General features: G+C 42.5%; 2 protein-coding genes and 1 non-coding gene across 10 annotated transcripts in view; all 3 read left to right on the top strand.

Moving 5' to 3' along the window:
* Positions 1–282: 282 nt before the first annotated feature.
* ect (ectodermal) lies at positions 283–11,844 on the top strand. 5 transcript variants are annotated; one of them, NM_079967.6, is made up of 8 exons: positions 283–462; positions 5,677–5,912; positions 6,149–6,301; positions 6,411–6,677; positions 7,125–7,223; positions 10,313–10,547; positions 10,843–11,458; positions 11,528–11,844. In NM_079967.6, exons 2-8 carry the CDS (start codon positions 5,687–5,689, stop codon positions 11,675–11,677), a joined length of 1,746 nt encoding a protein of 581 aa, NP_524706.2. In that variant the 5' UTR covers positions 283–462; positions 5,677–5,686; the 3' UTR covers positions 11,678–11,844. The 5 variants fall into 5 exon arrangements, with proteins under 5 accessions (NP_524706.2, NP_729597.2, NP_729596.1 ...); NM_168400.3 differs by lacking the exon at positions 283–462 and adding an exon at positions 595–717; NM_001300090.1 differs by lacking the exon at positions 283–462 and adding an exon at positions 595–717 and having other exon boundaries at positions 6,125–6,301.
* On the top strand, positions 5,866–5,958 carry snoRNA:Me28S-C993. The gene has a single exon (NR_163232.1). It is a non-coding gene; the product is annotated as a snoRNA:Me28S-C993 (non-coding RNA).
* A 4,167-nt stretch (positions 11,845–16,011) lies between the features above and the next one.
* Positions 16,012–22,270, top strand: part of dpr10 (defective proboscis extension response 10) — a 38,655-nt gene continuing 32,396 nt past the window's right edge. For 2 of the 4 annotated variants that reach the window (NM_001274747.1, NM_168397.2), the window contains exons 1-2: positions 16,012–16,097; positions 19,590–19,877. In NM_001274747.1, coding sequence (NP_001261676.1) covers positions 19,838–19,877 — 40 coding nt within the window. In that variant the 5' untranslated portion in view covers positions 16,012–16,097; positions 19,590–19,837. Of the gene's footprint in view, positions 16,196–19,589; positions 19,878–22,270 lie in introns of all 4 variants that reach the window. The other 2 variants (NM_168398.2, NM_168399.2) reach the window with 2 other exon arrangements.

The raw sequence follows: 22,270 nt of genomic DNA, 5'->3' as shown, positions 1-22,270 counted from the left end.
TTCTTAGATCATAGCTCACGAGTGTTGGCTGACAAGCCGCTAACTGTTATAGCTGGCCGTTTAGTGTGCCAAATACTTTCCCAGGCCAGCCCAGCTCGTCAAATTAATTGAAGAATCGAGCCAAGAGAGCCGAGCAGACGAGCTGCGCCAGAGTCAGAGTCAGAGAAAGACGCAGAAAGCAGCCAAATGTAAATTCACGCTTCGGGCCGAGCTTCGGCTTTTCCTGAGCCAAATTGGGAAGTTGGTAGCTTGGTAAGTTGGTAAGACGAGCTGGCTGCCAGCGATCAGTTGCAGACGGTCAGTCGAGCGAGACAGTTGTGTGCGCGCCGGTGTTGGAAACCCGAACTCGAATTCGAACCACTGAAGAGCCAGCCAAGCTCAGGCCAGAATCCACCATCGACTCGAATCGAATCGAAACGAATCGAATCGCCACAAAAATAAAAAAGAAACCAACACAAACAGGTAAAGAGAGGCGGTAAAAAAGAAAGTCACTGCCCAAGAATCGGGCAGTAAGAAGGGGGGTGCTCCGAACTCAGGACTGAAAACAGAAAACTTCAAACTGAAAACTAAAAACCATCCAAGAAGCAGTTCGCCAGCGACAGTCTTTCACGGCAACTCGAGGAGATCGCACGAATCGGTTGCGAATCGGTCTATAAACCCACTACTATCGGTTGTTATCGGTTCTGTGCCACGATCAGTGAATAATATTTAGTCAAGGTTAGCCTTCGGATTACGAATACCAGAAACATTGTGTGAAAGCAGAGGGATCATCCGTGATTCCCAAATAATTTGTGTCACTACGCCAGCAAATTTTGAAATATGGCTTTAATATAGAAAAATAAATTTGTATTTTTCTTTCCTCTACAAATGGATAACATAAAATTATCTGTAACACTGAAGAGTGTAGAACATTTTCATATAAATAATTCTGAAGATTACTCCTACTACCTTTTGGTTTTCCTGCTTCGTTGATAAAGAAGTAGAACATTTTTTGTTATTTACAACAAAATTATTCGTGTTATATTTTCAATTACTGGAACCTCAGTTTAATTTAGAATTAACAGCTCCCTTAGATGAGATTGTCTAATTGATTTCGTAAATATTGCTCACAAACTTGTGAAATCTAGAGTGAATTTCAACTAACCAATAAGACCAAGGGCGTTTAAAAAAGGCTGAAAGGTTTTTAATAAATTCTGCTAATATTTACAGTACCCAATAAAAAAACTGTGAAATTGAACCAAGGATTATCATCGATTTTGCTGTGTGAAAATATGAGTATCCTTTAAGACTAAGTTGGCATTGGACTAAAAAGTACGTGAAAGTGGAGCGGCATGCCAGCGATTTCGATCTGTTCCATTTAACCTTCCACTCTTGTAGTATTTTTTTTGCGGGAAATGTAAGCGTTTGCATGCCCAGTTTTTCCTGACCCCACGACACACACCCACACTAGTTTCCTCCTCCTGATTTTCCTCGGACCCAAAGGAGGGCCCATAAAGCTCAGCTCGACGCGATGCAGCCTTGAAACGGGCCAAAACGTCTTGGGCAAGAACTTTTAATTGATTTTCAACTGCGGAAGGCAACTTGTGCCCGGAGTCGGACTCTTAACTGGCCGGGTCATAAATTGTATCTGCGGCAATTTAGGGCCAAGTACAATACACTACGAGTACAACACGATTCCCTTCCCTTTCCAAGACCAATGGCAATTTCTCTGGTTTTTATGCGCTCCATTTTCACATGTGCTGCTGATGTTGTTTGGTGTTCTGCGGTCAGCAGACCAAGCCAGGCCAAACCGAACCAAAACCAAACCAAACCAAAACGAACTATATAGAATGCGATGCGAACCAAGTTGAGTAATCATCTCTCGTGGCTCTCAGCTTTCTTCTGCCCAGATGACCCACATACGAAGCGACTTGAAGCAGTTAATTTAAGTGTTTCCTGGCCAGTTTCAGATTCAGCTACAGCATCTCGACCAGTTTCAGCCAAGTTATAGTTTACACTGTTTACATTGGCCAGCACTTTGCTGCCAAAACAAAACACACTCGTCGTCGGCCAACGGGGCGTATGAATTGGGCTGTGCATACTTGCAGCAAGGACAAGCTATTAACTGAGCAAAGTCTGCTGGCAATTCGAGTGGCTTTAATTCGTTTTACTCATTTTTCGTACATTTTTGTGTAGCTCAGTAGCTGGTTCATGACCAAGTTTATGCAGCTTGTCAGTCAGCAAAGTTTTCGAAAAGGGGATTCCCCTGTCCAGCCAAGACTGCCAGCTTGTTCCGCCAGGTGGCGCCGCCGTGACGATAACAAAGTCCTAATTCAAGTGACGTGCGAATGCATGCGAAAAAGAAACGCAAGCAAAGTGCAAAAACATAAGAGAGAACGATAGCAACTATTTTTGCGTGGACAGTGCACTAAAGCAAATTTAGGACATTTTTGTGCAACATCATGGTATAAGGCTCCAGAAGTTCCATGAACTTTGACTGATGACCCAAAAACTTTTTAAAAAACATATTATAAGTTTATGGATTGGAATAAACATTTTCATATCTGTCCTAGCTTTTTGAACTTAAAACATCTACATATGTACATATTCTCAGTCTTTGGCGAACTATTTTTCAGTACCCACAAACTTTAGTCGTAGACTTTTTAAAGAAGTGCCTCACCCTAAGCAGCCGAACCCCTTTTCTGTGATTTAAGCTCCCAAAAAACTCCAGCCCGTGCATCTGCTCCCCCCTAAAAAGCGCTTACTGCAAATTTAGAGGGGGCGTGGCCGTTGAAGCGGCACGTGTAAAGCTTATTTTTCTACACCACCTCGTGGGCCATTGTCTTGGAAAATTAACTGCAACGCAGCTGCGAAGACAAGGCTCCGCAAACATATGAGACAAACTCGAACAAAGAAGGATATCAAGCTGTGGGAAATCTGGCGCAGGTGGGCATGGCAGAGGGGGCGTGGCAGTGGGTTAGGATATGCAAATCCTGTCTGCACGTGGCCTTTTGTGCGGCCTGCATATTTATTGATATGACGCTGATATGACAATGCGGATAGAGGACAGGAACTGGAGCTGAGCCAAGGATCCAAGGAGCCAAGCAGCTCCAACATCAAGTGGCAGCTGCCACGCCTCAGGCCACCGCCTTCAATAGTTACCCCAGTTCCACCTCGCTCATCCCCTCCTTCAATCGCACTCGGTCCCCTGAGTGGGGCTTAAGTAATTTTTGCTGGCTATGTGACGTGCAAGTGCACAGCAAACACAACCCAAATGCACTGGGAGAAACTGAACCAATTACATATCTTTTAGAGATTTGATTGATTGCGTTTTTTAAAGATTTATGATATTTGAGATTTGTTTATAAATATGCTACAATATTTGGTTTATTTAGTTTTATTGAACTAATTAGTCTTTCGAACATAATTTAGTTTTGCAATAATTTCATCTTTTTTTCTGTGTGTACCCCTCGCCCGGTATCTTTTGCATCAGCATCACGCACATGAATATTAATGTAGAATGCACACACGGTTAGCTGCGTTTTTCTATGGGGGCATTAAAATATTGTATAGTGGGAGCAGCGTTCCATATGAGTTAGTTCCTACAATAGACAACACCAGAGCGGCTAAGAAGAAGAAGAAGAAGAAGACGAAGAATCTGATGAAGAAGAAGAGAGAGCCAAGTGGTTGCCAAAGCTGAAGAACTGCAAGAACTTGAGCCCCCATTCTTTCTGTCCCACGCCTGTCAGAAGTTTTGCATTGCATTGTTGCCTTGCCCTTTAGCTTTCAACCCTTCCCTACCCCCCTGCCTCAAAAAAGACCCGCCAACCATCATTCAGTAACCCCAAACGCTTTTCTTGTTCTTGCCTTTTCTGCGGCATGACGCGTGAAATGTTCCTAGTTCGGTGAGAAAAATGGTAGATAAAACGCTTTGCGACCAGGGGGACGGAACGGTGCGAAAAGTAAATGCAATTTCCCCAAGACTTCAATAGGCAGGAGTTTATAAGTACTTCGTGGCAGAAGGGCCTTGGGAAATCGAGGGGGCAAGTGCAGGGGCTTACAGTGGGCAAAGTGCATGTGCAACATTGTGGCTTGCTTAGATTAAATTTGTCCAGATGTCATTAAAGCAGTTCCTGATATCAAAAGATTCAGAAAGCAAGCTGAAGTTTCTTAAGAATTTCTTTGTGGTTTTCTATACTGAAAGAAATCACAATTCTTCGTTAAAACCTTCATTAAAAATTAATTAAATCTCAGACTTTGGTAACCAAATCGCTTTACAAGTCTCGTGTTTTCGAGGAAATGAACGCCCACTGTTCTTGAGACTTGGTTGCCTGGGACAGGTGATATGTCATCATATTTTGCTCGGCTCTTCCCCCCAACCCCCCATTTTCCTAGGCACCTCCTCAGCTCAGAAGGCATTTGCCTGTAGCATCGGTATTTAATAAACACCGCTGAGGAGCTTCGCAGAGTAAAACTTTTAATTAAGCGACGGCAACGGCTGATGTTGCTGCTGGCTGTCTTCCACTCCAAAAAACTTGAGACACTGGAAAGCCATAAAACAGCGACTTGTCGGCTTATCAAACACAGAGCCCTAAAATCCGTAACCGAAACCCACTCAAATCTGAGATGCTGCGACGTTGCTGCTGCAGTTGGCCAGTGGGTCACTGGGGTTTCACTTTGCTTTATGGCCACTTTGCCGTTCGCTTATCAGCGCTGGACTTGATTTACCGAAAGCGTTTTACTCATTTTTCAATAAGCGGCAGCGGCGGCATCTACACTTGCAGCTACAAATTGCTGCGAACAAGTTTTTTTTGGGAAAACGTTGCGTCGCCGCCGACGTCTCAGTCGCTTTCACTAAGCCAGCAGCAGTCGCACTTGACAGTGCGACAATAACAGCAGCAGCAGCGGCAGCGGCAGCAGCAACATGGACAACAACAAGAGCAACATCTGCGACATCAGCAGCAGCAGCAGCAGCAACAATTGTTGCGGTTGTTTGCCATTGCCATTGCCGCTGGCTGTTGGTCGTGCTGATTGTCATGACTTAAAAGCCACCAGCAGTGGCAACAACAGCAGCACAACACAACAATGACAGCAGACCGAACTAGCGAATACCCTTTGAAGCCGGACATTCTCGAGGGACTTTGAAATGCGTTTTTACACCGATTCCATGCGGGTTCAATGGATGGTGGTACCCGCCTGTGTCTCTCAGCCTTCAACTGCCATTGTGGCGCCTGCGGCTGTCTGAAAAGGTGTTGTTGTTGCTCAGGTGGATGCTGCTTTTAGTGTTGCAATTGTTGCAACTGTTGCTGCTGTTGCTGTTGCTGCTTTGTGTCAAGTGCCAGCCACTGGACATGTGAACACCGCCGGCGGCAACTTTGAGGCGCAACTCAAAAACATGTTTACACTCGCACTCTCACACGGGCGCCGCTCCTTTGTCTGCTTTCTTCAGTGGCTGGCTTATTGACCGAAAGACCACTGTGTAATTTCACAATCATGAAAAAGAAAGTGAGTGCACAGGGAGAAACAGTCGCAGCCCAGAAAGATCCAGAGAGTTGGGGCTACAAATGTCAATGAAGCCCTTTTAAGTTTACAAGATAGAGAGAATGTATAGATAACATACGTACTTCTTACATCATTTCTATTATTATTACATTGAGCCTTGACTTATCAAAAAAATATCCATTTTGCCTTTTGCAGATCTGACAACATGAAGTTCGTGATTTTGCTGTGCGTGCTGAGCGCGTTGCTGCTGCAAATTGAAGCGTCGCCCCTCCAGCGGCTTTCGAGAAGCGAGCGGGCTGTTTCCCGCCAACAGACGGTCAACAATGAGGTGGCTCCGGCGGTAGCTCCTGCCAGCGATGATGACGATGATGACGACGATGAGGACGACGATGATGAGCCTGATCTAGGAGATCTGATCGATGACGATGATGGTAGGTTTAGAGCAATTCTAGTTCACTGAATGCACCCAGGCCGCACCACCAGCACAGCACCACTGTTTGAACTGTTCGAACCACCGAACTGAACCACTGAACCACTGAGCAATGCAATGAGCACCCAGCCAAACGTGATATTTGTCCTGCCTTTATTAACCAACATTTTTTGTGACTCTCTTCTGTGGCTCCCTTCTCCTTGGGTAACAAAGTTCTTTTGATTTCGGGACTTTCAGATGATGATGAGGAGGAGGACGATGACGAGGACGAGGAGGATGATACGCCCCAGGGTCAGGCTGCTCCAGCGGCCACTGCCAGCGATGATGACGAAGAGGAAGACGATGATGATGACGATTATCTGGACAGGCTGTTCGATGATATCCTGGGCGGTAAGTGTTGTTCTCAAGAACTTTAGTTAGGTGTTAAACTGATTGCTCCCTCCGGGGGCGTTAGAAAAATGAAAAGCTCAATATTATTAAAATACATCCGATATTTTAGATGATGAAGATGAGGATGATGATGACGAGACACCCGCTGCCACCGCCCAGCAGAGCGCTGTGGCCGCCGCTCCCGCCCAAACTCTGGATGAGGTCGCCCCCGCTGCCGCCTCCTCCGTGAGCGCCGGTATCTCCGATGGTGTTGATCTGCCCGCCGAGTCCGGAAATGCCGCTGAGGTCCTGGCCGCTGGAAATGCTGCCGATGAGTCCGTTTCCGCTGCCGTTGCTCCGGCGCAAAACGCTGCCGCCAGCAGCAGCAACAACGAAGGTGAACAAAATGTTTTTTACGATGAAGACGCACTTGTAGATGGTGTTAGTGGTGGCACAAGTAGTTTAAGTAGCACCCTTGCAATTGACGAACAACAGAAACAAACAAACATAGAGCTGCAACAACAGCAGCAAGAACAACAACTGAAACTGCCACAACAACAGCAATCATTGGCTTCATCTCAGCATGCGACGACCACAACAACAAGCACAGTCAACAAGAACACTCTAACCAACAACAACATCATTAACAATAAGCTGGTGGCCAGTGGGACGACCTTGGGGCAACCCGCGGCAGTTGTTGCAGGTGCGGTTGCTCCCGGGAATGTTGCCGCTGGCGCCGATGACACTGACAACGACGATGACGATTATGATGAGGACGACGAGACCGATGATGATGATGATGATGATATTGATGATGGAGTCGATGAAATTGGTGAAATTACAGGTATCGCCGGTGACGACGACGAGGAGGCCGACGATGATGATGACGATGACGACGATGACATTATCGGCGATGACATCATCGAGGCCCGCCGTGAAGCACGTGAGTCCAAATCGAAGTCGGAAACGGCGACGAAAGAAACCAAGGCCAAGAAATCAACAAGTCCCTCAAAGAAGGCCAAGAAAGAGCTGAAGCATTAACCAAACAAACTGCTAAATGAACAACAACAACCGCAACAACCACTAAAGACAGGGACCCACAACAACAACAAAATAACAGAGAACGACATGCCCCAAAAGCAAAAAAAAGACGAAAAAGGAAAGCGAATTTTCTGAACATTTTCCCATGGGGCAGGACGCGATCCGGACTTTTGCAATTGCATCTTTGCCTGCACTGACTATCCTCCCACATCCCTCGCTATCCTTTAATTTATGAAACAAAATCTGAGTTAAGTACATATGTTTATGCATCCCCGAAAAGGGGATGGAATTATCGAGAGTTTGGTGCTAGTCAAACTATCTGCAAAACAACAAAAGCAGCACAATTATTCCCAATTCTTTCCACTGTATCCCTCCAACGCACAATTGTTGAGTTATTTACGCACGGACTGTTTCACCTGACTAAAGAAATGCAACACCAACTGTACGCACAACTGCAACGCTAGTTGCAGCTGCAACCGCAACAGCAACATGTTTAATGCCCAAGCACAAAAATGGTTGAATTCAAAGAGATCACAAAGCAAAAGAAGATGATGATGATGATGAAGAAGATGAAGAAGGCGCAGAAGAATCGAAAGGCGGAAGAGCGGCAAGAGGCAGAGCAAGAGAAGAATTGATAGAAAGAGATATCGCTGAAAGAAAGGCTTCCCTTGCTCTCTCTTTCCCATTCCATCACATTCACATATCTCCCTCTCTCTCTCTGCCTATCTTTCTCACACACACACACACGCCCCGCACGTATAGCTAAATTGATGTAACACCAACAAACACAACAGCAATAAGAATTGTTCACTTTGTGTAATTTATTTATTTCTAGTTGTAATATCTTTTTCGTATTTATTTGTGTAATTAAACAAAGCAATCGATCAGATTCGGAATTAGATATCATTATGTAAACAACTGCCTATCTCACTCGCTCTCTCTCTTACTATGTCTATGTCTGTCTCTCTTATGCACACACACACACGCATTTAAGCACTATCGCTATCTCTTGCTTTCACACATTTGGCTTACAATTGAACATTTTAGATGAAACAAAAGATGTATATCTTTTTGTACCTTTGGCTTTTTCTCTAACTTTTTTCGGCTCGCATAATTTTCCGAACGTAAATAACGCAAATTTTGTAAAAAATATGGAAAAAACTCAATCAAACTTAAAAATCAGCAATAAATTGTAGCTAAAAGTTGAACGCTTGAAAGGCAGCGCAAAATTTCACAAGAAGAAATAGAGAATTGTTAAACTTTGCGTTTTAGGTCATCTAATTTATAATTTATTATTTATTTATTTATTTATTTATTTATTATAAAAACAAAAGCAAGAAGATGAAGAACAAAACCACAAAACAATAAATTTGCTTAAATAAATTTGCGAAATGAAATTCCTTGTGCAACTTTTAATGGTATTGGATCTGTGGAATTGGAAATTTTGTGTTTTTATTTCTCGTAGCATACTTTCAAGCGTCACCTTAGGCGAGGTGCTGGTGTCTCTGTCTGTCCTCTTCCCCTCTCTGTCGCTCCACACTCACACACTCACACTCATCATTAGCAGCTTCCGTCATTACAGTAATGTTCCGTGCTATCTCGACCAAACCTCATATCATCCATCTTGCCCATCTGCAGCTGTAATTAGTTAGGATCTGGTGCTTAACCATTGTAATTGTGCATTTCTTACCTCCAAAAAGTCCTTGGATATAATCCCAACGCCCCAGTCGACACCCACACGATTATCTATTTTAGAATATGCCGCTTTAAATTTAAAATTCCCGCTTCAATTAACAGCCACGGAAAAAGGGCAACTGCAGAAAGTGAACCCGTTTCTGGGCGTGGGCCAGTACTTAACGGACTCACTGTGGATGGGGCGGTTTTACATGCAAAAAGTACATTAGTACCTCATCACGTTCAGCGGTGGTCGAGTGTGAGATTATATCCGCTTGTGGGTTAGGTTCTCCGCCCGATGGGGCGGTGTCCCGGCGATGGGTCACCGCGATAAGGAGGAGACAAGGATTAGGACGTGGGGTCCTGGCTGACGGGCTAGTCCTGCGAATCGGTGCACACTCTCTTGCCGAGGGTGACAGTTTCGGAAATAAATTTATGGGGTTAAGTGACCACTAAGTTGGGGCTTTGGCACAATGTTAGAGCTTTTCGAATATTTGCTTTACTGAAAAAATACCTTAAACTAATTAGTAAGCCGCAGACTCCACCAGAATTGGGTAAATAAACAGGGCATTTTCGTGTTTTGTTTTTAATTAACCTTGCTTTCATACATTTTTGTCCTCAACATTGTTGGGATTTTATTATTTCCATTGATCAAAATTTTTGACGCCTAATTGTGTTCAAAAAAGATGCACCTGTATTCCAATACCAATCAGTAATAGAATGATTTTTGCTAATATTAATAAACGAATGCTATGCTTACGGGCTAGTTTAATGTTAAATAATTATTTCGCAATAATAAAATGGTACAACAAATCACTCAATTATCAAATGATTAAGCACGCTATTAATTAACACTACAATTGCAGTGATTTATGATAGGGAAAATGCTATAATTTGCCTCGTTCAACCATGGTTATTGGATTTTTATTTATCTGTACACGAATGTGAACTTAACTGCACGTTGGAGGAGGGGAATAAATGTCGGTGTTCTTTTTATACTTTATTTGCTAGCCCCAGCCACAAACACACATGCACCGCATAAACACGGGGCTTTGGTGTGTTAGTGTGTATCTAAGGTCAGCATACTCACACAGCTCTGCACTTGAATGTAATTAGAGGTTGAAAACAAAGCGAACGCCTATGGAAATCACACCCAACCACACCCCCACGAAAATGAAACCACAATGCCCGCCCAATCCCTTTTCATCCCTCGATTTGAACTTTCATTGTGTTCAGCTGAACCGAACTAATGTGAACATTTTTCCGCCCGCCGCCCTTTTTTCCGCCCCTCGGCCACGACCTTTGACCCGCCCACAGGTGACCTGAAGAACAACGTCATCGATATGTCCACGGATGCTTTCCAGGCCCGCCACAACCACTTCATCGATGCCATCTTCTCGAGGATCAATCGCATTGTTTCGGAAAACTATGATCCCTATGTGGTCAATCTAACGGGTCGCTCCGTTTTGCCAAATGCCGCCAGTGGGTCAAATGTGAAGGCCGCTAACAAGAAGCAATCGACGAGCAGCAAGGTCGGAGGTCACAAGAAGCTGTAAGTTATTACATCAACTAAAATTTGATAATTTAAACAGCTTAAAGACAGGATATTAACTTGGCCTGACATAGTATCTCTTCAAAATAAGAATTCACACAGATTATTAAGCATAGAGTACAGGCTTAAAACATCTTTTCCAAATGAGGAAAAATCAAATATTGTTATAAATGAAGGGCTTAAGGAGTTCAATCAAAATGCGCTTCAGAAAGTTCTCGTAAATGCTGAAAGGCAGTGTCAAAGGCGCAATTAAGCTGTTTCGCATTCACCAACTCGAATTTGGTCCCCATTGCAGGAAGAACACGCGCTCGGAGCCCCGTTCCGTCAATTCGAACCAGGAGGCACGGGAGGCTGCGGTGAAGCTGCAGGAGCAATTGACGCAATTACAGTCCGAGCTGGCCATCAAAGCCGTGGAGAAGAGGCCCAGCCCCACATCGCCTGCCACCGAGTCCGAGTCCGATTCCGGATCACCGAAGGCGGAAACGCGCACCGTTTCGGGCTCAAAAACGGGCCAAAAGAAGTCCTCGAACAAGCAGAACACGAAAAAGGCGTCGGGCCTGAAATCAGGAAACTACAATCAGCCAGCGGGGGCCAGCAAGGCGGGAGCCTCCAGCGCTGGTGCAGTGGAAAAGCTGCAAAAGGCCGAGGGCAGGCTCTCCGGACTGGCATCCTTGAAGCGCGTGGGAAATGTCAAGGTGATCAGCGATGCCGAGGGACGCAACTCGACGATCAAGGCCAAGTTCACGCTGGGTCCCTTGGTTCTGCGGGTGGAGAAGTCCTTTAAGAAGGGCAGCGTGAGGAGCGTGAAGAGTGCGACCGCCAGGACGAACGAGATGATGGGTCGCATCAAGTTCAGCGTGCTCGATGATCGGGCCACCCTGATGTCCATCAAGGTGCAGCAGCCCAAGCAGGTGAGTGACTAGGCCGCATTCTCGACATTTTTCCCAGCGAATTCTTTGACCAATTAACCTTTGACACAGGTGGAGGTGGAGAGCAAGGACAATCACGACCGCACCCGCGAATTTGTGTGGCGACGCACGCCCAAAATTGCCAAATTGGTCAACGAGAAACTGAAATTGGCAGCCGAATCCTTGTTTGCCCCACAGGGCGTCGAGGTTGTCAGGCTCTGAGTGCTAAAAAAAAAGTAAGGGGTCCTGCAGGATAACAGCCATTTCTCACTGCTCTGCTCAGCTGTAGTCTACGCCTAATTGTAATGCCTAATTTATTTATTTATTTAACTTATTTACCCATCTATTTATCAACCCATCTATCGATAATAAATCAATTCTGACCATGCAATGCTTTTGTTTCATTTAAATTGCCAAATAAAAAGTTGCAATTAGTTTCGGCTTAGCTGTGCATTAAAATTGTGCTAATGCTAAGCTTTGATTTAATGAATTCTAACACTGGTCTGTCATATAATACAAACATATAGTTTATTAATATATTTTGATGAAACTACCATTATGGCAATCTATAGTTTGTACTTAAACAAGGCTAAATGGAGATAAATGGCTTAAAATAAATTTTAAAAACTGCCTGAAATATCTATAGAATTGTACTAGATTTTCATCGGTGAAATCTAAGATACCTGATTGAACTACTGAACAAACTGTGGCAGTTTAGCTTTTTGATAAATCGTTTGGAATCATTTATCTCAATTTAGTTTCAAACTCGAAACAATTTTTATTTAGTTGTTGTGGACTATTTTGCCCACTAAGATTGCAAGCATATGGATGCGATGTCTTTGAAAGAATTTTAAAAATGTTACCAACATTTATTTGATATTTTCTTGATATGCTTAAGCCCTTTTTCGTTATTAAATGGCCAGAGTTTTGCCAAAACATTAAGCCCAGTGTAGTTGGCAATTATCTGTGATCACCGGGAGGAAAATCAGGCACTGCAAATGGCTAAAAATATTGTCCAATTCTGGAAGAGCTCGCCTTCGTTCCTTGCTTTTGTAAATAAAGGTGCAGTCATGGCGGCGTGTCCTTTGGCAACACCCCTTTTTCACCCGTTCTCCCGCCAGGACACCAACACATACACACACACACACGTATCTGTGTCAGGTCGCTTGCAGTTTTCATTAATGTTGCACCTGGGCGAGGAGTTCGTCGAGGTGCAGGTGCAATCGAGAGGGGAGACATGTGGGAATGGGACGTAGACAGAGCAGACCAGGAACAGGATCCTCCGAACAAAGTAAATATGAGTGCGTTGTATATTGTGCTGCAACCTTAGGCGGAAGGACATGCAATTTGTTGTTGTTTGCCTTTGTTGTTACGCCAGCTATCGCTCTCCCCCTCCGACAACCGCTGGCCCGCATGACTCCCTCTCGCTCTCGCTCGCTCATCATGCATGCTGTTTGCTTTGTCTTGTCCTTGTCTGCCGGCGGATGGAAAGAGACGGGACGCATTGCTGCTCTTTGTTGCACCTAAATTGACAACAATATCGTTTCATTTGCTCACTGAAGTGAACTCATCAGTGCCCAAGTCCTGCAGCCTGCTGCCCACCAACAGCACCAGTCCCCACCCATACAGATAAAATAAATACTTAAATATATAATATAAATAATTGATCCCAATTCCACCGAAATTCCATTCAAAGTCCTAAGCTTATCTTTAAATCTATTAACTCCAATATATTTAACAAATAGTTATTAGCAAGTGCTGTTACTCGCCTTTTTTTGCAGTGCATCCCACACATACCCCCACAATGCCACATCATTTTTTGCCAGCTGCTGCCGCTTGATTATATTGGCTCTCAGCGAGGAGGACAATGTGTCCTATTTGAAGTTTTAGTGGATCTCCCCATTCCTGATTGCTGATGCATGGATGCGATTCCGCTGCTCCCTCAGAAATTTAGCAGGCAACAATTTAAACAAATTCAATTGTCGGGGGAAGAGAGGGCCGAGCAAAACTCATTTACACTTTTGCCTGCTGTTGCCCATGGCAAAAAGCACAAATAAGTAAAATATGAGCAAAAAAAAAAATATGTACACAATTTTTGCAAAACGAAAATTCTTGAGCTTAAAATTTGCATTTGTTATTACTTCGTCGGTTTGCAGTGGCAATTGTTGAATATGCAACAATGCCCCAGAACAGAACCTCTATTCCCCGCCATCACCCTACCTCTTCGAGCGCAATAACTCGGTTAGCAGATTTAATTCCAAGCCAGATTCTGATTGTATTACAATGTGGGCGGCAGCACGCCCCTGCCATTTGAAAGTGGAGGAGAACAGAAATATACGTAGAACATTTTCATAAATCATAAAATTTTTGCTTGGCAAATGAACTGAATTTGCCCCAAGTTGTTGAGCTAGGGTAAATGTTTTGTAGGTTGCCAAATGTGTGGAGATCTGGGCGGAAATTAAAGTAAATTGAAACTACTTTGCCAATCAGTTGTAAAATAAAGATTTGCTTTCACCGAACTTCATTAATCATTTTAGAACTATTTTTAAGTGCTTTTAAGAGCCAAGAACTGAAGCTAGAAATACTAGGAAATATCTTCCACTTTTTCGTTTTACATTTTTATCCTAATTTCTGAAGTGCATTTTTTATTCGTCGAGTTGGAGTTAAGCAAATTCCTGCAACAATATTTTCTGTGCTACCAAATTGGAAACTTTTGGTTTTTTGCCTTTTCGCAAAGTTTCTAATACCGAGCAAGTAGCGAATGCCGCTCATCAGACTGCTGCCACGCCCCCCGGAATCCCCGACGCCCACTTAACCCCACAGTGACCCAGACTTTTAAACACCTCTGACAATATGTGCAGAAAGTTGATAACTGGAGAAATGTTCTGCGCTCGAGTTGGTTAGGAGTTGTGGTAAACTTTACCGAGATGGACTCACAGCGGGTGGTGGATGCTGAATGGCAGCATGAGGTGGCCAAGGTCAGCGGAATGTCGGGCCATAATCGGCTTGTTTAATTAGCTCACTAAGCCCCACCTGGATGGGCATTATGTGGCTGTCGGAATAAGATGCTCTGATTGAAAGTGCCGCGTGGCTTGCCACAAAAGCGACAACTAATTGCCACATAATCAACAACAGCACAGCAGCACAAGCAGCCGCAAAAACAAGGGACAACTAAAGCCCAAGGCCGCAGGCGAGGTTTTTGGCTGGTTCTAGGCATGTGGGGTGGTGGTGCGGGTGTCACACAACTGAGTGGGTGGATTTTGAACACTTGCGCTTTTTACCAACTCAATTTACGCTAATTACTGCCTTTCGCTCCAGCGATAACTGCTGTCAGCTGGCTTGCACCCCGCCACTTTTCCCGGATTTTCATCATCCCGATACCGCATTCCCTTCAAAGAGCGGGAAATCCCTTAGCCGGCTACACAGTTTCCCATCTGCCACGCATATCCATACGCCGCGCGAATTTATATTGTCATTAGCTCTTTTTGTGCCAGCTTCAGTGTATATTATTGAAATCCCTGCCTTCTGGCCATATTATCCAATTCGCTGTTAAATCGTGGAAGAGCTAGTCTAAGAGCACCAAAGAATTGTTCAGTGCATGCGCACTCTTTGCCAAATTCCATACAATTTCTCTTTGATACTGACCTAAGTCTGTCAGTCTTGCTCAAGATATTGTCCAAGGCAGACGGTTTGCTTCCCTTATAGAGACGAAGTACCTAAATATAAATAAATGAGAACGTAGCATGCACAAAGCGTATATAATAATGATAATTTAATATTAAATTATCTAAAATAAATGAATATGTTCTTGGGAAAAATATTATAACTTTTCTCATTTATTAAAATTGAACTTAGGATCTTATGGAAGTATATGAAATAACATAGTTTCCTAAATTCAGTTAAGTAAGCATATAAGCAAGTAAAAAATAAATGGGATCAATAAGACATTATGTTGTTTTTGGGTTTTGCTATAGTGATTATGTTCTTTTTATGATCCTTCACTCCCTCAACCGGATTAATTCTTTTTATTTCAAGTTTCAACTAAAATGGCTTAGATTATTTTTTTTTAAGAGACCTATAATAAAGCACTCTAGCTGAAACATAAACTGAAATATTACTCTGCTTTTAAGAACTGGAATCCCTACGTGTCACTTAACTTCACTGCATTAAAATTAACTTAACCCCTTAAAAACAGGATCGTAAAGTCCGCTTTTATTTGCTTTGCGAACATAATTCGACCTCAAAAAACACCCTGCTGCCACTAAAAAAATAATCGCGGATTTCCAAAACTATTTGAAACCTTTTATTGTAAGACCTTGAAAGTGAACATAGTGTTGTGATTAAAAGAGAAGAGGAAATTAAGAGAGATAAATGCGGCGAATTCAGCTGAAATGCTCGGCACACGATTTTTCCGTCCCTCTTTTCCAACGACTTTTCCCGAGCCGAAGACAACAAACCCGAAGCGTCGCTGATAAAGGCTCGTATGAGTTCGGGAATCCCCCCCGGAGGCCCCAACAAATGCTCCACTGCTGCCAGAAATCAGTTTCAGTTTCTGTTTCAGTTTCAGCGCGACATCGACGGTGAACGAAAGGCGAAGGCGCGGAAAAGCGCGTGAAAATCCGAATAAAAAGTTGAGGGAAATGTGAGGCCCAAATACGTGAGGCGCGACATTTTCCGGACTATAGTGTATGTGTGTGTGTGTGCATGTGCGTGTGTTTCTGTGACTCGAGGCTAGAGAGTGTGAGTGCAAACGGATAAGAAAAGCGGGCACAATTGGGTCGTAAATTTTGGAAAACGTGTGAAAACGCAGGAAAAGCCTCATTGCCCCATTGCCGGCAGTCGAAAATTGAATGACCTTTTGTCGCTTTTTTTTTGTTATTCCAGTTACTGTTACTGCTGTTGCTGCTATTGCTCTTATTGTTAAGCTAAAACGCTTTCGGCACGCGAATATTTTACGACATCGTCTCCAAAAATTATACACCTAAAAAAGAAAAGTAATCAGAAATCTAACGAAATTCGGTGCGTGTCAGCTGCTTGCCAAATGTGGGGCCAGAAAAAATGCAGGAAAAGAATTCTGTCTGCGGACAAACAAATTATAAAAGTGTTAAACGCCCACACAACGTCCTCCAGCCCCGCCCCTTGGCCATCTCATTAGCATGCAGCAAATTAAGTTGTTTTATATTTAGACCGCCAAAGGGGAGCCCAGACCCCAAATACAAATTAACAAATTAAAACAACACACAAATGCCAAACAAAAAACAGAACCAAACCATCTTTGATCTGCGTCAAAACAAAAAAAGCGCTGCCACAAATATCGAGCGTTAATACATTCATTTCTGTGTAATCTAATATTCCGGCCGAGGGGAGACACTAAAAGAATGTGACAAAAATTAATAGAAAACCCATAAAATATTAACGGAAAACAAGTGTGCATTGAAATTTACGACAGACTGATCACAGTGCGTATGCGCAATGTGCGTCGCCGCAAGAACCGAAATATATCTCTCGTATGGGTATGATAAGATGTTGTGGCTGTTGGGGAAAATTAAGTTTCCTTGGGAAAAAACTTTCGCTTGTCTCAACTGCAGTTGTTGATGGAAAAGTTTTGTCGAGTGCCAAGCACTTTGGCTTTTCAACGATTTTACTTTTGCCCGCCCCAGCACCATTGTGTTGTGGTATCAACTTTTGAGGCCACGAGCTTATGTGCAATCCTTGCCTGACATCCCCAAACACAATTAAATTGTTTCCTTTCTTTGTTCTCGCACATAATGCCATGTAGCCAATAAAATGTGAAACCCTTTCTCAATAAAATATTCATACAGCAGGAATTAACCGGCACACAATGGGGCAGAAACAAAAGCAAAGATTGCCCACGGGCATTGGGTGGGTGTGGGTAGGGCAAATTAAGCCCACCCGGAACTAGAGTTGCCTCCTAATCACAGTTACTAAACATTAGAGCAGACACTGCCCCCAAGCTGAGAGGCAAAATGCAGACGCTTACAATTAGAAAGAGTGGCAAGAGGACTCTCAGAAAGAGAGGGGGGATAGTGGCAACGAAGGAGATGGGAATAGTAGCAATTGAGTGCGTTAACACTTTTGAGAGACATTGCTGACGTTGGCAGGAGTCTCAGACTCCGTCCCTGAATCCCGAATCCTTCCCTCGAGAACCTGGCCCTCCTGGTTCGCACATTCTGGAACCCCTGGCCCCTCCCTAATTCCATTACGGAGGCAACAGTGACAAGTGGCCAAGGATTCCAGCCAGGATTCCCAACAGGAGCAGCATGTCAGCAGCAGCCACTTCTGATTGAAGTCGCACACAGAGGTTTCTGCAGGCAAAAAAATTAGAGATCAGGGATCAGATCCTTTTTAAGGATTTGCTTTAAAACTATATATTTTTTAAAATATATACATGAGATATCGTATAAGCTGCTTAGCAATATTGCATTAAAATGTATATTTTATATCAATGATTTATGATGGCAAGAGTTTGTGCATTGATGATTCATAAATTTTTTATTGTTTGAAGTTCTTTTTTGAAGTCCTTTTATAATATTTGTTTATTTTTAATCAATAAATCTAAATAATTGTTATACAAAATCTTATTCAATTGTTTCCATTATACATAATTAGTTTCCATTGTTTCATGCGAAAATCTTTCCATTGTTTCACTGTACCGGCTGATTAATTTTTTCTCAGCATGTCGAATGAGTCCTGCAGTTGAACTCAGACCTTAATCCCATCCCCCTACTCATTAGTCTGTCTGTCGTCTCTTTGGTGCAGCGGAGTTTGCAATTAATTAAGTTTTAATTAATTTCACACAGTGCAAGAGGGAAAAATTCGAAAGGAAAACACACACCGTGTTTCAAGGGGCGTGTGAAAAAGGCAATTCCCCAGCAAATGTTTAACAAATTAGATGTGAGGAGAAGTGCCCGAGTAGCATAAAAGTTTTTCCCCTGGGCAGGGCAATTGATTGATGCCAAAGTGAATGGATGGATGGCAGCAGGTCTGAAAATAGCCTCAGCCGGAAAATGGGGCGTTACTGCTTTGAACAGTTCTCCAAAAACGACTCATAATTTTGGGGTCGTGGGGGCGTTGAATTATTTTCGGATCCGGACACATGCCACCGAAGTTTTAGGAAATGAAATATGCAAGGGCAGCTGACCAGAGACACTTCAATCCAACTTCTGTCAAAAATTGATTCTGGTTTATGCATTAACCATTATTAATTGTATGATGTGAGCATGTCCTTCAAGGGAAACTGGATTGGGCGTGTAATGTTCTTCTAATTTGTGGTGTAAACTTTTGTGCGCTCATGGAGAGGGAAAAGGATTCCATTTTAGGCCACTCACCTATTGAAATCAATAGTGGATTGCTTAGAGAAAGAGCTGTTTTATTGGTTAGCAGAATTTCTAGAATCTCTTCGAGAAAATCCTTGTTTTTACCATAGTTTATTATCCATTAAAGTCTGTTATTATCCATTATCAGCCCTAAAATCAACACAAATTTAATCAATTCATGTTCCACGACATCAAGGGTGATGCGACGAAAAAAAAAAAACAACGAGACCCGGACAAATGAAATTCCTTTTAAAGCTCTTTAGCCCCAGACGAAAATCAATTCTTTTTGGGTACGTTCCAGGCGGAATGAAAATAAAAAGTTGTCCATGGAAATGCGAAACGAGTCGGGCAACAAAAAATATTATTTCGGCCTAGGACGAGCCAAAAGAGCAAACACAAGTGCAACTGCAATTGCAACAAGCAGCAGCAACAACAGCGGCAGCAGCAACAAGGACGAAAAACAACAAGGACGATTCTGAAAAAGTTCAACAAACGAACGTTAAAGGATTAAATTGTCTGCCATTGATATTAAGTGTTTTAAATGTCATTGCAAGTGTTTAATTCACGCGAAACGAAAAGAGAAAATTGAAAACAGGCGCAATTGCAGAGAGAAAAATTTGCATACAAAGCTACAGTCTTAATTTATATTTATTGCGCTGTGTAGAACTATCTTTTATAACGTTTTTTAATTTTACAAAAATTGAAGATAATTTTTGTAGGAATAGCAATCTTCAACCTTTTTTGTAATAATTGTAATAAAAGCTAATAACGCAAGCATGTTTTAAAGCGACTTATAGTTTTTCTCTCTGTAGATGAAGCTAATAGAAAGGAAGACTTAAAAAAGTGTTGTGAGTGAAAAAAACGAGTTCAAAACAAACATATATTGCCGTAGATCAAAACTCGCAAAGCCAAGTGCGAATTGATAGGACAAAGGCAAGCCTGATAAAGTGAAAGAAAAAAGAATCGAAGGAGAATTTGAAGCAGAGTGCAAAGGTTGTTGCTGCAGCCCTAAAAAATAACCACAAATCGAGTGGGTCATCGCAAGATGTTGACCCTGTGGACGGCACTTTTCTGCTGCCTGACGGGTAAGTCAAATTCCCCACAGGATCCTGCCAGCACACACAACTCATCCCATAAAGCGCAGTCTGCTTAAGCATGCATAAGATTATCAGCAATATATATACCTATTATATACATATACAATATAGGCCTCCATCAACCCGCTCAAGGTTGTTATTGTTGCCGCCTCGCCGGGCGCTGAATCCTTTTAAAAACATTTGTGGTTCGGGCTGCGAAAATCCTGATTTATGTTTCTGCCTGCTGCGTTGTCCTTGCAATCCTGTGCTGCTGTTCTGACATGGCCACTGCCAACCGCAGCAGGAGCAGTGAAAGCGATGGGTACACGCAGAGGAAAGTCTAGTACTGAACTGATCAAATAATAACTTTTTAATAACTTACTATTAATTCTTAACTACAACCATATATTTTTAATATTATTAATTGATAACACTTCTTTTGAACTGAAATAGGCACATACAGTTTTGATCTTTTAAGAAATACTTAAATAGTTGTGACAAAAACAAACATTATAAATATTTCGATGTATATGTATATAAAATATATTTCAATTTCGGATAAAATTAAGCTTATATTTTTCTCAGTGTAAAATTGAGAGACCAACGCGGAGCCAAAGCAAACAAATGCGGTCGCTTGCTGGTCGCTTGGGGTCGTTTTTAAGGGCATATCGCATAACAGCAGCTCCGGTGAGGAATGAGGGGTTAAGGGTTATGCTGTGCGGAGTGTGGTGGATTCAGGGGTTAAGGATGAGTTGCTGGTGTCACTGCACTTTAAATTTTAAACGCGCTTCAAACACACACAAATTGCTTCCTACACATAATTATGCATAATTGAAAAGTGTAATTATGCCCGAGACTCCGACTTTATGAGCCGCAAACTGTGCGCTCAATCAGGCGGACAGCAACAGTTGTGGGTGGTTGGAGGAATGGGTGGTTGGGTGGTGCTGATGCCACACAGGGCCAAGTGAGCCACCAGTCGACCCACTCAAACGCAATGTTTATGAGTCGCAAGTCCTTTTAATTGCGTGCTGCCGGCGCGAAGCAAAAGGGCAAGAAAAGCCAAGGAGCGTTTTATTTTTCCCAGATAGATTTACCTTTTCTCCTATTAAATTTCATCCTGACATCAGCAGACTTTTCTACGGAATGGCATTTTCTGAGAAAAATATGATATAAGCATTTGAAGTCATTTATAAAGGCATTATGCTATAATAATTTTACTGAATTTTAAATATAAAACAATTTTCTTTAGCAAACCTAGAATGAAAATATTTTTATTTGCTGTACTTCTTTTTAAATTAATGGTAAAAAGAGTTTTTAGTAAATACACAATATTCCAGCATGTTTTGATACAAGCGTAAAAATATGAATTTGCGTTGGCAGTACGCAACATTTTTTAGCGAGATCTTTATAAATGGATTTTTTCCCTGACGCTGACATATATGTTAGTCATTCGATGTCGGATGGTTATGTAAGCAAAAACTTATCGATCCTAACACTATACCTGTACACTCGCCATGGCTTTATGTGTTATGGCTTTATTTCTTTGCCATTCTGGCAGCCAACTTTTCATTGTTTGTGTCCTTTGTTTGGGCTTTTGCTCCTGCCAGTTTGGCCATGTGTTTTTATTGCATTAATTTTTATGGTCGCTTGCTTTTGTTGTTCTTTAGTTATTGTTGTTGTTGTTACTGCTCTTCGGAATGTTTTTTGTTGTTATTTTTATTGTTGCTAGCAGCGTTACCGTCGACTGCTCTTGTTTTACTTAGCTGCGTATGCCCCAAAGTAATAAAGCGAATTGGTTTTCCTCAAATAATTTCCATTTTAAATCCAGTTCGCAAATCCCCGCCCACTTTGGTGGATTGCAGGTATTTTCTTTCACTTTTTGCTGTACTTTTGGATTTTCCTTTCCGCGTTTTGTTGTTATTATTTTGGCTGTTGTGGGCGCTAAGCAAAAGTGGCTTCACTTCCCGCATCAGATTGTTTCTAAACTTTTAGACGAGATTTGTTGTCGTTTGCCAAAAAGTGGCAAGTGGCATCGGCAATTGTTTCTCTTCGGCTGATCCCTATGTATATACCCTGATATATATATATATATATATATACTACTTGAATATTCCATCTTCGAAAGCCCCTTGATGGTCTTGTACTGTCAGTTGTCAAAGGAGGCCTCAAAATTTAATTGAAATTTAGTGTAAACACAATGACAGCCAGTCGATTATCCTGCTGCGGCTGCTTCAGTAGCTGCTGCTCCATTTCCGTTTCCTTATCATTTCCCTGTTAAACTCGTTGGCAGACTAAACTCACAATATGTTCAGACATGCGTGTACTGAGAAATAAATTCTAAATCAGTTTGAACCAAATAATAAAATATATGTCTCCTCAGAACATAAATTTTATAGATTGGT

Source organism: Drosophila melanogaster, chromosome 3L, assembly GCF_000001215.4.
Source record: "Drosophila melanogaster chromosome 3L".
Taxonomy (NCBI): domain Eukaryota; kingdom Metazoa; phylum Arthropoda; class Insecta; order Diptera; family Drosophilidae; genus Drosophila; species Drosophila melanogaster.
Note: the sequence above shows the minus strand (reverse complement) of the source record. Positions and strands in the feature narration are given on the sequence as shown.

Excerpts from the sequence above, each read along its gene's own strand:
- ect (NM_001300090.1), top strand. The coding sequence starts at position 5,687 with ATGAAGTTCGTGATTTTGCTGTGCGTGCTGAGCGCGTTGCTGCTGCAA. Across the intron at positions 5,913-6,124 it reads TCTGATCGATGACGATGATG|TTCTTTTGATTTCGGGACTT; the intron begins GTAGGTTTAGAG and ends TGGGTAACAAAG. Across the intron at positions 10,548-10,842 it reads GTCGGAGGTCACAAGAAGCT|GAAGAACACGCGCTCGGAGC; the intron begins GTAAGTTATTAC and ends TCCCCATTGCAG.